Source organism: Scyliorhinus canicula, chromosome 3 (assembly GCF_902713615.1).
Source record: "Scyliorhinus canicula chromosome 3, sScyCan1.1, whole genome shotgun sequence".
NCBI lineage: Eukaryota > Metazoa > Chordata > Chondrichthyes > Carcharhiniformes > Scyliorhinidae > Scyliorhinus > Scyliorhinus canicula.
The window spans coordinates 40,748,451-40,762,675 of NC_052148.1; the positions used below are offsets into that span (position 1 = coordinate 40,748,451).

The 14,225-nt window shown below is 47.2% G+C and overlaps 1 protein-coding gene across 2 annotated transcripts in view; it reads right to left on the reverse strand.

Annotated features, from left to right (window-relative positions):
• Window positions 1-4,420: 4,420 nt before the first annotated feature.
• Window positions 4,421-14,225, reverse strand: part of LOC119963925 — a 62,540-nt gene continuing 52,735 nt past the window's right edge. For both annotated transcript variants that reach the window (XM_038793351.1, XM_038793350.1), the window contains one exon: window positions 4,421-6,133. In XM_038793351.1, coding sequence (XP_038649279.1) covers window positions 6,036-6,133 — 98 coding nt within the window. In that variant the 3' untranslated portion in view covers window positions 4,421-6,035. The remainder of the gene's footprint in view (window positions 6,134-14,225) is intronic.

Below are 14,225 nucleotides of genomic sequence, written 5' to 3' on the forward strand. Positions count from 1 at the left end.
AATCTGATGCAGGATCGCTACTGAACTCTATTCAACAGTTCCCGTTTATAGCTTTATTAAATTTTTGGTACTCAGTTTTATCATCAGTGGATAAAGTCTCAAAACGTTTGCAGGATCCGAAAATGGGGTTCCATGAAGCTTCTTGTGATCTGAGAGGACTTATTCATATCTTGAATTTGAAGAATGACGAAATTATCCACAATGCAATAGATTTAGCCAATGAATATTGTCAAAATTGGGGAATACCAATTGCACGAACAAGGAGAAGAAGAATAATGCCTGGAGAGTCAGCAAGAGATAGTGGACTGACGGCACAAGAAGAAATGAATAGAGTAATGGTAGAGATTGTGAACAGATTAAAAACTGAAATTGAAGACCGCAGTGTCCGTCTTCAAAGACTCAGTGACCGATTTTCTTTTCTTCTGAACTTGAATTCAGGAGTGATTGAAGATGAACAAGAAAGAGAGAAATTAAAAAAGGAATGTTCAGACTTTGCAAATTATTATGATAATGATGTGGTTGCAATTCAGTTATATGACAAAATTATTGATTTTGTGATGCTCCTTCGAGCTGGAGGGAATAGAGTTCCCCTTGATCCTAAAGATGCTCTGGAGTCTTTACTGCAGTATGGGAGGGATGTCTTTCCGACGCTGTGTGTTTCATACAGATTACTGCTTACAATCGCATTTTCAGTCGCAAGCTGTGAAAGGTCATTTTCAAAACTGAAATTAATAAAAACATATCTGAGGTCTTCTATGTCACAGGAGCGACTGACCATCCTGGCTTTAATAAGCATTGAAAAAGAATTTCTCACAGCTGATGTAAAAAGTGAAGTAGTTCAGGTGTTTTGTGACAGGAGGTATCATTTGGGGAAAAGAACTTAATAAATTTGATTGATTTATATTAAAATCGAATAAAGCGTTTATTTCATGTTTCATCTGTGTTTATATATTCAAAATGTTTTCCTTTCTCATAATATTTCTCAGTATATTAGACCTTATACTTGAGTCTTTGGGGCATACAATCAAGATTTGCCCCGGGCATCACCAGACCTCTGCACGCCACTGATGGCGAGTGGACAATCATTACCAGCCCTGAAATACATCTGGCACAGAGGCACAAGGCAGGATGCCCTTTAAACTGACAGTTATTTCCTCTAGCAATTGAACTACTGGCTATTGCCCTCAGATCAGCAAAAGGGTGGAGAGGCATTCAGAGGGGAGACGGGGAGCATAGGGTCTCACTCTCTGCTCCTCTCAAACCCCCTAGCCAACATGGGATGAATAATGGAACTCCTAAGGGAATTCCGAGCTTTCTTGAGTTGCAAACTCAACCTGAGCAAGAGCGAGGTCTTCCTCGTACACCCGCAGAGGGTGGAATCAGAGCTGGGAAAACTGCCGTTCAATTTTACCCAAACCAAATCCGATACCCAGTGATCCAGAAAGCCCCTGACTGGACACGGATTCATTAGTTGAACCTATCGAGTTTGGTAGAAGAGATAAAGAGTAAACTGCGGAGGTGGGATTCACTCCTGCTGTCCCTGGTGAGGAGATTGCAGACAGTCAAAATGAACGAACTGCCAAGATTCCTCATCTTATTCAGATCTCTTCCGATCTTCATCCCCAAGGCCTTCTTCACCAAAGTAAACAAATTAATCATGACGTTTGTGTGTGCGTGCGTTGGGGTAGGGGGGCGTTTTGGGAGTTTAGCTTTTTCAAACCTCCTATTCTATCACTGGGCGGCCAACACAGAAATGGCGGTGGATCAAAGAGCTGGAGGCAGAATGGGTGAATGGGTGAGAATGGAGGAAACCGCCTGTATTGGGCCATCCCTCCGAGTACTTGCCAAAGTCCCATTCCCATTTCTCCCAGCTAAATACTCAAGAAGCCCTGTGGTGGTGGCCACACTGAGGACTTGGAACCAACTCATGCACCAATCCAATCTGGGTGCAATGTCCACTCTGGCCCCGATCTGCAAAAGCCAAAATTCACCCCAGCAACAATGAAGGCTACCTTTAAAAGGTGGAGACAGGATGAAGGGGTTCTAGTAGTAGGGGCCCATGTGTAGATGGCAGAGTAGCAGAGACCCTGAGGGAACTAGAATTTCATAGAATTTACAGTGCTGAATGAGGCCATTCAGCCCATCGAGTCTGCACCTGCCTTGGAAAGAGCACCCTACCCAAGCCCACACCTCCACCCTATCCCCGTAACCCAGTAACACGACTTAACCTTTTTTGGACACTAAGGGGAATTTAGCATGGCCAAACCACCTAACCCGCACATCTTTGGACTGTGGGAGGAAGAAAGAGTACCCGGAGGAAACCCACGCATACACGGGGAGAACGTGCAGACTCCGCACAGACAGTGACCCAAGCCGGGAATCGTACCTGGGACCCTGGAGCTGTGAAGCAACTGTGCTAACCACTATGCCACCATGCTAACGGACAAACTCCAGCTTCCGAAATCGAACAAGCTCCGAAACGTGCAATTAAGGAACTACCTCTGCAAGGAGACCCAGCTAAATGGACATACCCCATTGCATAACTTCTAACACTGGACGAATTAGGGGCCGGTAGATGTGCTGACATGTACGGACGACTTCTAGAGGATGTAAGGGCCCTGCTGGACAAGACACGGGAAAAATGGGAGGAGAATCTGGGCATAGAAACTCTGGATCGAAGCACTGCATAGGGCGAACTCCACCTCATATGCTGGAATTCCCTCCCTAATAGCACAGTGGGTGTACTTACACCTCAAGGACTGCACTGGTTCAAGAAGGCAACTCACCACCACCTTCTGAAGAGCAACTAGGGATGGACAATAAATGCTGGCCTAACCAGTGATGCCCACATCCCGTAAATTAATTTTCAAAAAAGGACTGAGCTTCACGCAACTAAAGTTAGTGCATTGGGCACAGAGCTGGTTCTTCCCGGAGGTGGCAGACCAATGTGAATGGCGCCAAGTAGACCCGAGTGGGGGTGAGGGTGGAACTATATCCACTAGTGGCGGTCTTCAGGGTATCGGAACAGCCAGAGCTCTTTACAGGGAGTGGGGTAGCCACCCAAGCCTTTGCCTTCCTGATTGCCTACCAGAAACTCTTGCTTGGCTGGAGATCAGCAGTGCCATCCAGAACCACACACTGGCTGTCCGACCTAGCAGAAACAGAAAACAAAACATGACTCAAAGAAACGTGGACGATTTGGTGTATGCAAAGAATTTTGGTACTGGCCCAAATTGGATCCCAGGAATAGTCATGGCAAAACCAAGTTCAGCATTGTGCAAGGTTGATCTTCAAGGGAGAAGGTTACAAAAAGCACCTGGACCATCTGAGGAGGAGAGAACCTTTCACAAAACAAATGAGGCAACCTGGCCTGAATAGGCTTGTCAGTGATATGGCTACAAATGAAAGTGATGCTGCAGCAAGCTATCCCATGGACAAGTCCAGTAATGTTCCATGGGGAACTGAGGAAACTATCTGCATGAATGCACCATCGCAAATCAAGAGTCAACCCATTGAGGTTCAAACCGAAGTTACCTCTACTGTTGAAGCACCCGTTCATGAATTGTGTCACTTTCAAAGGATCAAGAAGTCCCCTGAGCAACTGACCTCTTTTGAGAGATCCTTATTGTGTATTTTTGTAAATAGTTCCTTTGTTTATTGAAGAATGCAATCAGGAACTTAAAGGTAGAGGAATGTGGAAGCATGACAATGAGGCCAATGGGGCCGTAGCACACGAACCCTGGGAGTGGAGCATGGTTTTCCTGGTTAGTTTGGACTCTTGGACGTGGTAGCTGGTAGCCTTTTATCTTACTCTCTGCAAATAGTTATTACTTTAATAAACCGTTTATTCATTAATTACATTGGCACCTCAGATATCTTATGGAGGACATTTCTAATTTGCATTCAATTGAGAATGTCTGTCACGGTGTTATACAATGCTCGGCCTTTAACTGTTAGTCACCCATTAGCTGGTGCATTCTCCAGTGAATGTAAATTAGAAATGTCCTCCATAAGATGTCTGAGGTGCCAATATGAACACCTAGTATGTGTATTTTTTTGTTTTCTAAATGTTTTTTATTGGGTTTTTGAACAATGTATATTTGCCGTTATATACACAGGATATAATGTATATATAGACGATAAGGGCACACACATAAATCACAAAGGGGAAAAAAAAGTAACAACACGAGAGAAATACAAAATCAATTATTTACACACATAAGTAGGAGACTGGGGGAAGTAGATATACATTTGGGTGCAGGAGAGACAATTATGGAGGGCAATACTCGAATGGGTCTGGTGCTAGTGTTGTCCCTTGCTTCTCCCGGATGGATTTTTTTAACTTACGAACAATTAAAAAGATATGCAAGCTACAAACCCCAAACACCTTTCTGAAATGACTTTGAAATTTTCACCAGGATGCGAAGAACATTTTATTCAACTTTAAATTAACTACAGAAAATAACATGATCAGGTTATCTATTTCATATAACAGGGATTTCATAATAGTTCCACCAAAAGAGTAGACAATAAATGGCTTTCATCATGTTTATCAATCATTACAGCTTTTAATCAATGTGAACCGGGCAAATCAAACCTGAATTTCTCATTCCTTCTTTCAATTTCCATCTTGAGGTTTCATCTTCAGCTTTCAATCTAAATTAGGTCTGTTTGTTGATGCTGGTTTTAGTGCCTCAGGTGCTCATCATACTTTTCTTGATTCATTTAATTTGGGACTTTCTGCTGGATTTATTAGCCTTGAAATTCCTCTCCATTTTTGATGTAGAATTATTGTAATTGTAGTCTGGGAGAGGGGGTATAGGGATTTCTACACCTCCTTTGTCTCCAGTGTCCTTTTCCACCCATTCCACCCATACTCTCCCATCAAACCCCGCCTCTGGAGGTGGGGCTGATGGGATTCTGGGTTGTTCTGGAAATCCCAACAGGTTATCCCAGTGTACAGCAATTGCTATGTATGCCTGCATGGAACTGTACAAGGGAGAAAAGATCAGACAGAAATTACCATGGTAGCTCTTAGGTCAAACCAGCCTACAGCCCCAAATCCTCCACCCTATCAGATCTCTTGCCCTATAGATGGATAAGATTGCAGCCATGGTGCACTGGAGGAAGAGGGAATGAATGTTCAAAGTGGAAGATGAGATGTACGTCAAATGGGCTCTTTTGTTTTGGATAATGTCAAACTTCTTCAGTGTAGGAGTTGCGCTCATCCAATAAGTGGTGAGTATTCAATCATGCTCCCAAACTGTGCCTTGCCGATGGTGGAAAGGCTTTGGGGAGTTAAGGGTTAAGTAACTTGCTACAGAATTCCCAGTTTCTGACATGCTATTGTCGCAAAAGCATTTATATGGATGGTCCAGTTCAGTTTCTGGTCAATCGTGGCACCCTAGGATGTTGATGGATTGGGGGTTTGGCAATGGTTATATTGTTGAGTGTCAAGTGGAGGTGGGTAGATTGTCTTTTTGGAGAATTCTCATTTCCTGGCACTTGTATAGCATGAATGTTACTTGCCGTTTTACAGCCCAACCCGTTGTCCATGAGTTGCTGCGTATGGACACAAACTTTTTGAGTATCTGAGGCGTTGTGAATGGAACTGAACACTGTACACTCATCAAAGAAAATCCCCCACTTCTGACCTTAGGATGAAGGAAATGTTAATCATTGTTTCTCGTCTTTGCATCCATACTGTGAAAATCAAGATGAATCTGTCCCTCTATTTCAGTCCTCCCAGGCAGCAGAAAACTATGTAACTTCTTACTTTCCTCATTCTTCACTTTCTTACAATCGGCATGCTTTTAAAACCCAAGCTTGGTCCCACCTAACTCCCAGTATTTGATTTGCTTAATTTTCTATCTTGATTTTATTTAACTTTGCTGGTATCTGTGAGGTTTTGCCCCTCTTCCCAGCATTATGAATTCTACATCCAAGTGCTATTTAATCAGACTGGAAAATATACAACACACATGATTGAACGACATCTAAATTACAGCTATTTAAACCTGCACATTTTGGAAGATTTATGTATTCTGATATATTTCAGATGGGAAGTTCTCTTCTATCACCTTGTTCATTGATTGATGTTTCTTCTGTTGTGTACGCAATTTGTAGATGTTAGCTAGAAAGCAAAAAGGCAAATAGAAAATCATTCTATTTGTATCAAAGGTAGATTAGTAGCATCTAATGTATAGGCCAATGTCTAAGATGTTTTTTTGGAGCAGCTTGTGACAGAGCCTACTAGGGAACATGCAATTCTGGATTTGGTGATGCTGAATGAGGCAGACTTGATTAGAGAACTTAAGTTGAAGGAACCCTTAGGGAGCAGTGACCACAATATGTCAGAATTTACCCTGCAATTTGAGAGGGAGAAGCTGCAATCAGATGTAACGCTATTACAATTAAATAAGGGTAGCTACAAAGACACAAGGGAGAAGGTGGCCAGAGTTGATTGGAAAAGGAGCCCAGCAGGGAAGACAGTGGAACAGTAATGGCAGGAGTTTTGGGGGGTTATTCGGGAGGCACAACAGAAATTCATCCCAAGGAGGAGGAAATATGCTAAGGGGAGGATATCGCATCCATGGCTGACGAGAGAAGTCAAGGTCAGCATAAAAGAAAAAGCATAAAAAGTGGCCAGGATCAGTAGGAAGCCAGAGGGTTGGGAATCCTTTAAAGGCAAGCAGGGGACAACTAAAAAAGCAATACGGGTGGAGATTAAATATGAGGGCAAGCTAGCTAGTAATTTAAAAGAAGAGGATTTTTTTCCCTATCTAAAAGGTAAGAGAGAGGCAAAAATAAACATTGTGTTATGGGCCAGGGTTTAGAGAACCCCAATGTGTATCATAGAGTTCACCTGACCCACAACTTTTAATAGATTGTGGTATGGGGAGCACATGGCCCACTCTACAGGTGTGGTACAGCAGAAATGGAAAAGTATTTTTTAAAGCAAAACAATGTTTATTCTATGAACTCAAGTTAACCTTTTTAAAACATACAGTGAACATCGTAGCAACCATTAATTCAAAAACAATACAAAGAATACAACACTATGTAATCCTTTAAGCTTTCCGTTTAACATCCATAAGACTTAAAAACACCTTTTTACAGAAATACATCACGCTTAACTTCACTATGGAGAACAGTTACCACGTTGAAATCAGCAAATGGACACTCAAAAGCTTACAGAGATTCACACACATCCTGCTGTGATTGCAGCTTCTCCAAAACAAAATGAAACCAAACCCACCCTGCAGCAAAAAGCCTAAAGCAAAAGTAAAAATCTGACAGACAGCCCAGCTCCAGCCACTCTCTGACATCATTGCAGTAGTAAACATCCATTTCTAAAAGGTACTCTCACTACAGATATTTATATACACACCCATTTCTTAAAGGTACACTCACATGACAATTGGACCACTGAAAAATGTGGCTGGAGAAGTAATAATAGGAAACAAAGAAATGGCAGAAGAACTGAATAGTTACTTTGCATCAGCCTTCACGGTGGAAGATATCAGTGGGATGCCAGAGCTCCCGGAGAATCAGGGGCAGAGGTTAGTACAATGGCCATCACTAAAAGGGAAGGTTCTGGGGGCATTGAAAGGTCTGAAGGTGGATAAATGGCCTGGACTGGATGGACTACACCCCAGGGTTCTAAAAGAGATAGCTCAGGAGATTGTGGAGGCATTGCTGATAATCTTTCAGGAATCACTGGAGGCAGGAAGGGTCCCAGAGAACTGGAAAGTTTCTAATGTAATACCGTTGTTTAAGAAGGGAGCGAGGCAGAAGATGGGAAATTATAGGCCAGTTAGCCTGACTTCGGTCATTGGTAAGATTTTCGAGCCCATTATTAAAGATGAGATCGCGGAGTACTTGGAAGTGCATGATAAAATAGGACTGAGTCAGCACGGCTTCATCAAGGGCAGGTTAGTCTGACAAAGGAGAACCAGTGGACGTGATTTTTTTAGATTGCCAGAAAGCCTTTGACAAGTTGCTGCATAGGAGACTGTTAAATAAGTTAAGAGCCCATGGTGTTAAGGGTAAGCTCCTGGCATGGATAGAGGATTGGCTGACTGGCAGAAGGCAGAGAGTGAGGATAAAGGGGTCTTTTTCAGGATGGCAGTCGGTGACTACTGGTGTGCCTCAGGGGTTGATGCTGGGACCACAACTTTTCACAATATACATTAATGATCTGGAGGAAGGAACTGAAGGCACTGATGCTAAGTTTGCAAATTATACAATGATCTGTAGAGGGACAGGTAGTATTGAGGAAGCAAGGGGGCTGCAGAAGGACTTGGACAGGCTAGGAAAGGCCCACCTGGTAAACGCATCCCGGCCCTTTGAACGACTGAGCATCGTTTTCGAAGGGTCCCTCCCCTCGACCAACCATAATGTGTACTTCCTTAACATCATAGACAAATTCTCTCGCTTCCCGTTTGCTATCCCGTGCCCCGATATGACCTCCCATACAGTCATCAGAGCCCTGCACAGTGTCTTCACTCTGTTCGGTTTCCCTAACTATATCCACAGCAACAGGGATTCGTCCTTCATGAGCGACGAGCTGCGTCAGTACCTGCTCGACAAGGGCATCACCTCGAGCAGGACTACCAGCTATAACCCCTGGGGGAACGGGCAGGTGGAGAGGGAGAACGCGACGGTCTGGAAGACCGTCCTACTGCCCATACGGTCCAGGAATCTCCCAACCTCCCACTGGCAGGAGGTCCTCCCTGTCGCGCTCCATGCAATTAGGTCCCTCCTGTGTACGGCCACTAATCAGACTCCTCACGAGTGATTATTTGTTTTCCCTAGGGGCACTACCACGGGGGCTTCGCTCCCATCCTGGTTGAGGACACGGGCCCGGTTCACCTCCGGAAGCACGTCCGGACACATAAAACGGTCCCGCTGGTAGAGAGGGTCCTACTACTACATTCAAACCCCCACTACGCATTTATCGAACACCCCGACGGCCGGCAGGACACAGTTTCCCTCCGGGACCTGGCGCCTGCAGGATCCACCACCACCGTCGAGGTACCCCTCACACCACACCCCACCCGGCCCCCCCCGCACCCTGCGCCCCCGCGCTTACAGGTTTCCTGCGCCCCCTTTCAACTGTCACACCGGTCAGGAACGAAGCTCGGAACAAAACACCCCCGGAGTCCACCCTCAGATTCACACCGGACATCAGCACACAGCCATCGAAGCGGCTGCAACCCCGGTGCTCCGCCGATCCCAGCGGACGGGTCAAGCATCGGACCAACTCAACTTATAGACCCGTCATCCCCGCGGACTTGATTTTTTTAACAGGGGGTGAATGTGGTGAATGTATATGTATAATTCACACTGTGCATCACTGTGTCCCTGTGGGCTCCATCTGTGAGCCGTTGCGTGGCTCTGCCCACAGAGGGAGATGAGGAGCATGTACAGGGCTCCACCCTTGGCTCCGCCCATGGCCCTGCCCATGGCTCCTCCCACTACCGGAAGTAGAAAGTGCTACGGTCTTGCGAGCCTGCCCTCAGTTCATCTGGTCGCAGGCAGGCTCAGTTGTAAGTCGATTAAAGCCACAGTTTACTTCTACTCGTGTCTTGAGTGAATTGATGGTCGCATCATGGCCTTGAATAGTGGGCGGGCTTTGTACGCATACTGGGGGACCCACTGGGCGTAGTAGGAGAAAAATCCAAGGCACCTCTTGAGGGCCCTGGAACAGTGAGGGAGAGGGAGTTGTAAGAGGGGGCGCATACGGTCAGGTACAGGCCCTAGGTCCCTGTTTTCCATGACGTAGCCGAGGATGGCTAGTCTGCCATGCGGAAAACGCATTTCTCCTTATTGTATGTGAGGTTGAGTTTTTGGGCAGTTTGGAGAATTCGGTGGAGGTTGGCATCTTGGTCCTGCTGGTCGTGGCCGCAGATGGTGACGTTATCCAAGTACGGAAAAGTGGCCCGCAGCCTATACTGGTCCACTATTCGGTCCATTGCTCGTTGGAACACCGAGACCCCATTCGTGACGCAAAAGAGAACCCGGTGGAAATGGAACAGGCGGCCATCTGCCTCAAACGCCGTGTAGTGGCGGTCCTCCGGGCGGATTGGGAGCTGGTGGTATGCAGACTTCAGATCCACCGTGGAGAAGATGCGGTACTGGGCGATCTGGTTGACCATGTCTGCAATCCGGGGGAGGGGGTACGCATCGAGGTGCGTGAACCGGTTAATGGTCTGGCTGTAATCAACCACCATCCAGAACTTCTCCCCGGTCTTGACGACCACCACCTGAGCTCTCCAGGGGCTATTACTGGCCTCTGTGACTCCCTCACGTAAGAGTCGCTGGACTTCGGCTGTAATAAATACCCTGTCATGCAGGCTATACCTCCTGCTGCGAGTGGCCACGTGTTTGCAGTTAGCGGTGAGGTTAGCAAAGAGTGCAGGGAGGTCGATTTTTAGTGTTGCTAAACTGCATATAGTGAGGGGGGAAGGGGTCCGCCGAAGCTGAGTGTTAGGTTCCTGAGGTTACACTGGAAATCGAGCCCGAGTAGGAGAGGGGCGCAAGAGGTCTGGGAGTACATACAATTGGAAGTTGGAGTAGTTGGCGCCCTGTATCGTTAGTGTTGCAATCGTGTGCCCTTGTATCTGGACAGAGTGCGACCCCGAGGCGAGGGAGATAGTTTGCCGTGCTGGAAATATCGGGAGCGAGCAGCATCTTACCAGGTCTGGGTGAACGAAGCTCTTGGTGCTCCCGGAGTCGATGAGGCACGGTGTCTTGTATCCGTTGGCTTGAACGGACATCATGGAGCTTCTGGGGTGCTTTGGCCGCGACTGGTCCAAAGTGACTGCGTTGAGCTGCGGGTAGTCGGTGGCGTGGTCAGTGATGCTGGAGCAGCCCCGTGATGACTGTCCGCGGAGGTCGTAGTCGTCGATTTGTATATCGGGCGATGGCCAAGATGGCGCACCCCCGTTGATCACACGTGGCGGGCGGCGAGGAAGATGGCGTCCAAGATGGCGGCCCCATGAGTCGCACGTGTCACGCGGTGGCGGAGTCGGCAGACACGCTGCCACATTTCGGGGTCTGCGGGCCTGTGAATTGGAGGGGCGATTGTTCTGGGTAGCGTTCGAGTTTGAGGTTTTGGTTTTAGCCAGGCATACCTTCGCAAAGTGTCCTTTCCGCCCGCAGCTGCTGCAGGTCGCATTGCGGGCCGGGCAATGCTGCCGTGGGTGTTGGGGCTGGCCACAAAAGTGGCATGATAGCCCTCCGTGGTGGGCGGTTGGCCGCGCGCGCAGTTCTGGGGTAGTCTCTGGTCAGGGGTCCACGATGGGGTCGTGTGGTCGTCTGGGAACGAGTTTAAGCTTTGAAAAGGGACCTCTAACGAGGTCGCTAGTGTTACTGTGTCCTCCAGGTTCTGGGCCCCTTTTTAGAGGAGGTGCTGGCGCACATAATTGGACTGGACCCCTGCAACATACACATCTCGGACGGTGAGTTCCATGCGCTGGGAGGCTGTCACAGCCTGGAAGTTACATTCCCGTGCTAGAGCTTTAAGGTCGCGCAGGTAGTCTTCTAGCGACTCTACAGGGTGCTGGCGGCGGGTAGTAAAAATATGCCGCGCGTAAACTTCATTTACGGGCCGCACGTACAGGCGGTCGAGTATCGCGAGGGCCTCGGTGTACGAGTCGGTACTATCAAGTTCAGTTGAAATACGATGGTTCGTGCGTGTAGAAGACTGAGTTTCTGTTCTTCAGTAACAGTGGAGGTAGTCGACGCAGCCAGGTAGGCCTTGAAGCACCGAAGCCATTGCAGAAATATTTCCTTCGCTTCTGCGGCCTGTGGATCGAGTTCCAGTCGATCAGGTTTGAGGGCTGATTCCATGGTAGTTTTTTAAGTCGATTAAATTGATGCGACCATCAATTCACTCAAGGACACGAGTAGAAGTAAACTGTGGCTTTAATCGACTTACAACTGAGCCTGCCTGCCTCTAGCTGAACTGAAGGCAGGCTCGCAAGACCGCAGCACTTTATACTTCCGGTTGTGGGCGGAGCCAAGGATGGAGCCCTGTACATGCTCCTCATCACCCGCTGTGGGCAGAGCCGCACAACGGCTCACAGACAGAGCCCACAGGGACACAGTGTTACAGAGTGTGAATTTATATTATACATTCACCACACCGTACTCAATTGTTTTTTTTACGTTTTTTAGTCATTGTGAAGGGAGAGGAGAGGGAAATTATTGGACATAGTCCATTTTAAACATAACAAATTACTGCTGAAAGTAACTGTGCAACCATATACAGTACACACACATTAGCCGGGGTTCTCCGACCCCGCGCTGGGTTGGAGAATCCTGGGAGGGGGGGCCACAGAATCGCTCCATGCCGCCCTGACATGGCTCGCCGATTCTCCGGCGCCGATTCATGGGCACTCGCGGGATCGCCACCGCGCCGGTCGGGAGCTGTTGAAAGCGCCCCCCCCCCCCCCCCGGCTATTTGACGGGTCGAGTGCCCGCCTAGTTCGGCCAAGTCCCATCTGCGTGGGTCACGTTTGGTCCCACACGGCGGGACCTGGAACTTCTGTCAGCGGGGGCCATCCTGGTTGGGGGAGGCAGGGGTATCTGACCCCGCGGGGGCCTTCACGGTGGCCTAGCCCGTAAATGGAGCCTACCAATCGGCTGGTGGGCTGCTTCAGTGGGGGCCTATGTTCCTGAACGCCGAGCCTCTATAGGGCTCCGCCATATTTCCCGGGGGCCAGCGCGGAGACGGGAACACACCCGCATGCGCAAACCCACGCCGGCCGTACTGCGCCGACTGAAGCAGCGGAGACCACTCCGGTGCCGACCAAGCCCCCTAGGAAGGGGTGCGTACCTGACAATCGAGGAGCATTGACGCCGGAGTGGTTCGCACCGCTTTTCACGCCAGTGTCAGAACTCGGCCGTGGGATTGGAGAATCACGGCCATTATATTAATAGTCACTTGGAATGCAGAAGGACTTGAAAGAATTGTATCAGATCATCGCAATAGTGGCGGAAATGGAAAGATCACCTTTGATCCCCCGATGTGGAGATGCCGGCGTTGGACTGGGGTGAGCACAGTAAGAAGTCTTACAACACCTGGTTAAAGTCCAACATGTCCAACCCGAGGAAGGAGCAGTGCTCCGAAAACTAGTGTTTGAAACAAACATGTTGGACTTTCACCTGGTGTTGATTCCCCGAGAAAGTGGGAAACTTCAGCAAATAGGGAGACACATACCCAGATTCCGGCAAAAAATAATGATGACATTACCCATCTGTATGTATCACATGCAATCATGTACTAATTATATTTTTATAAGGACTTGATCTAATTAAGAGTGTTATGGGCCAGGGCTAAGGATCTCCAAAGTGTATTATGAAGCTCACCTGACCTATAACGTTTTTGTTGAATTTGTCTAGGATGAGCACAAAAGCCTTCAATTCAAGTGTAATTCATCAGGCTTCCTAGGCACTTTTATCAAAACAAAGTTTATTATAAGAATGTAGTTAACATATACAAAACACTTGGCAAAAATCTTTTATCAATTACGAACATGAAAAAAAAACACAACAGCTGCAGTAATCTATGTATATAACTCTTAATGAATCCTCCTTAATAACTGTTCCAATTCAATACAGAATCCAATAAAACCAAAATCCCTTTCAAGGGCGTGGCCCAGCACAATCTCAATTGAATGGGACTGCTCCTTTCCCTGAGATTCTGGTCTAGTTTCCAACCAGCAGATTCTAAACTGTTTCCGGAAAGCAACTCTAACTTTAAAGTTATCATGACAGTTTGCCACACCCAATGTCCTTTCAGTTCACTGGAACAGCTTTAAAATAAAACAGAGAACACAGGGAAACTTCCCGCAGTCCAAACGAACAAACCGAAAATGAAACCAAAACACTAAACCGCCTCTCACCTGACAGCCACAGCCCAGCACCACCCACAAAATGACATCACTGAAGCCATGCTACAAGCCATGTGGTAAAACAAAGCCTTTCTTAAAGGGATGCTCACATGACAAGAGACAAATCTTAAAATTAGCATTTCCAGATCACAGTTTTGTGGACAAGAACATATATTGAGTTATTCTAACACGGAGGTCAATACACCCACATGATTTATCATTGATCAGGTACCCTGATCACCACTTAATAGTTTGTGCTCCACTCTCCCATCATATGAAAGTTTGTGCTGGGAGTGCTAAATCCTAAAATGATGCCCAAATTCT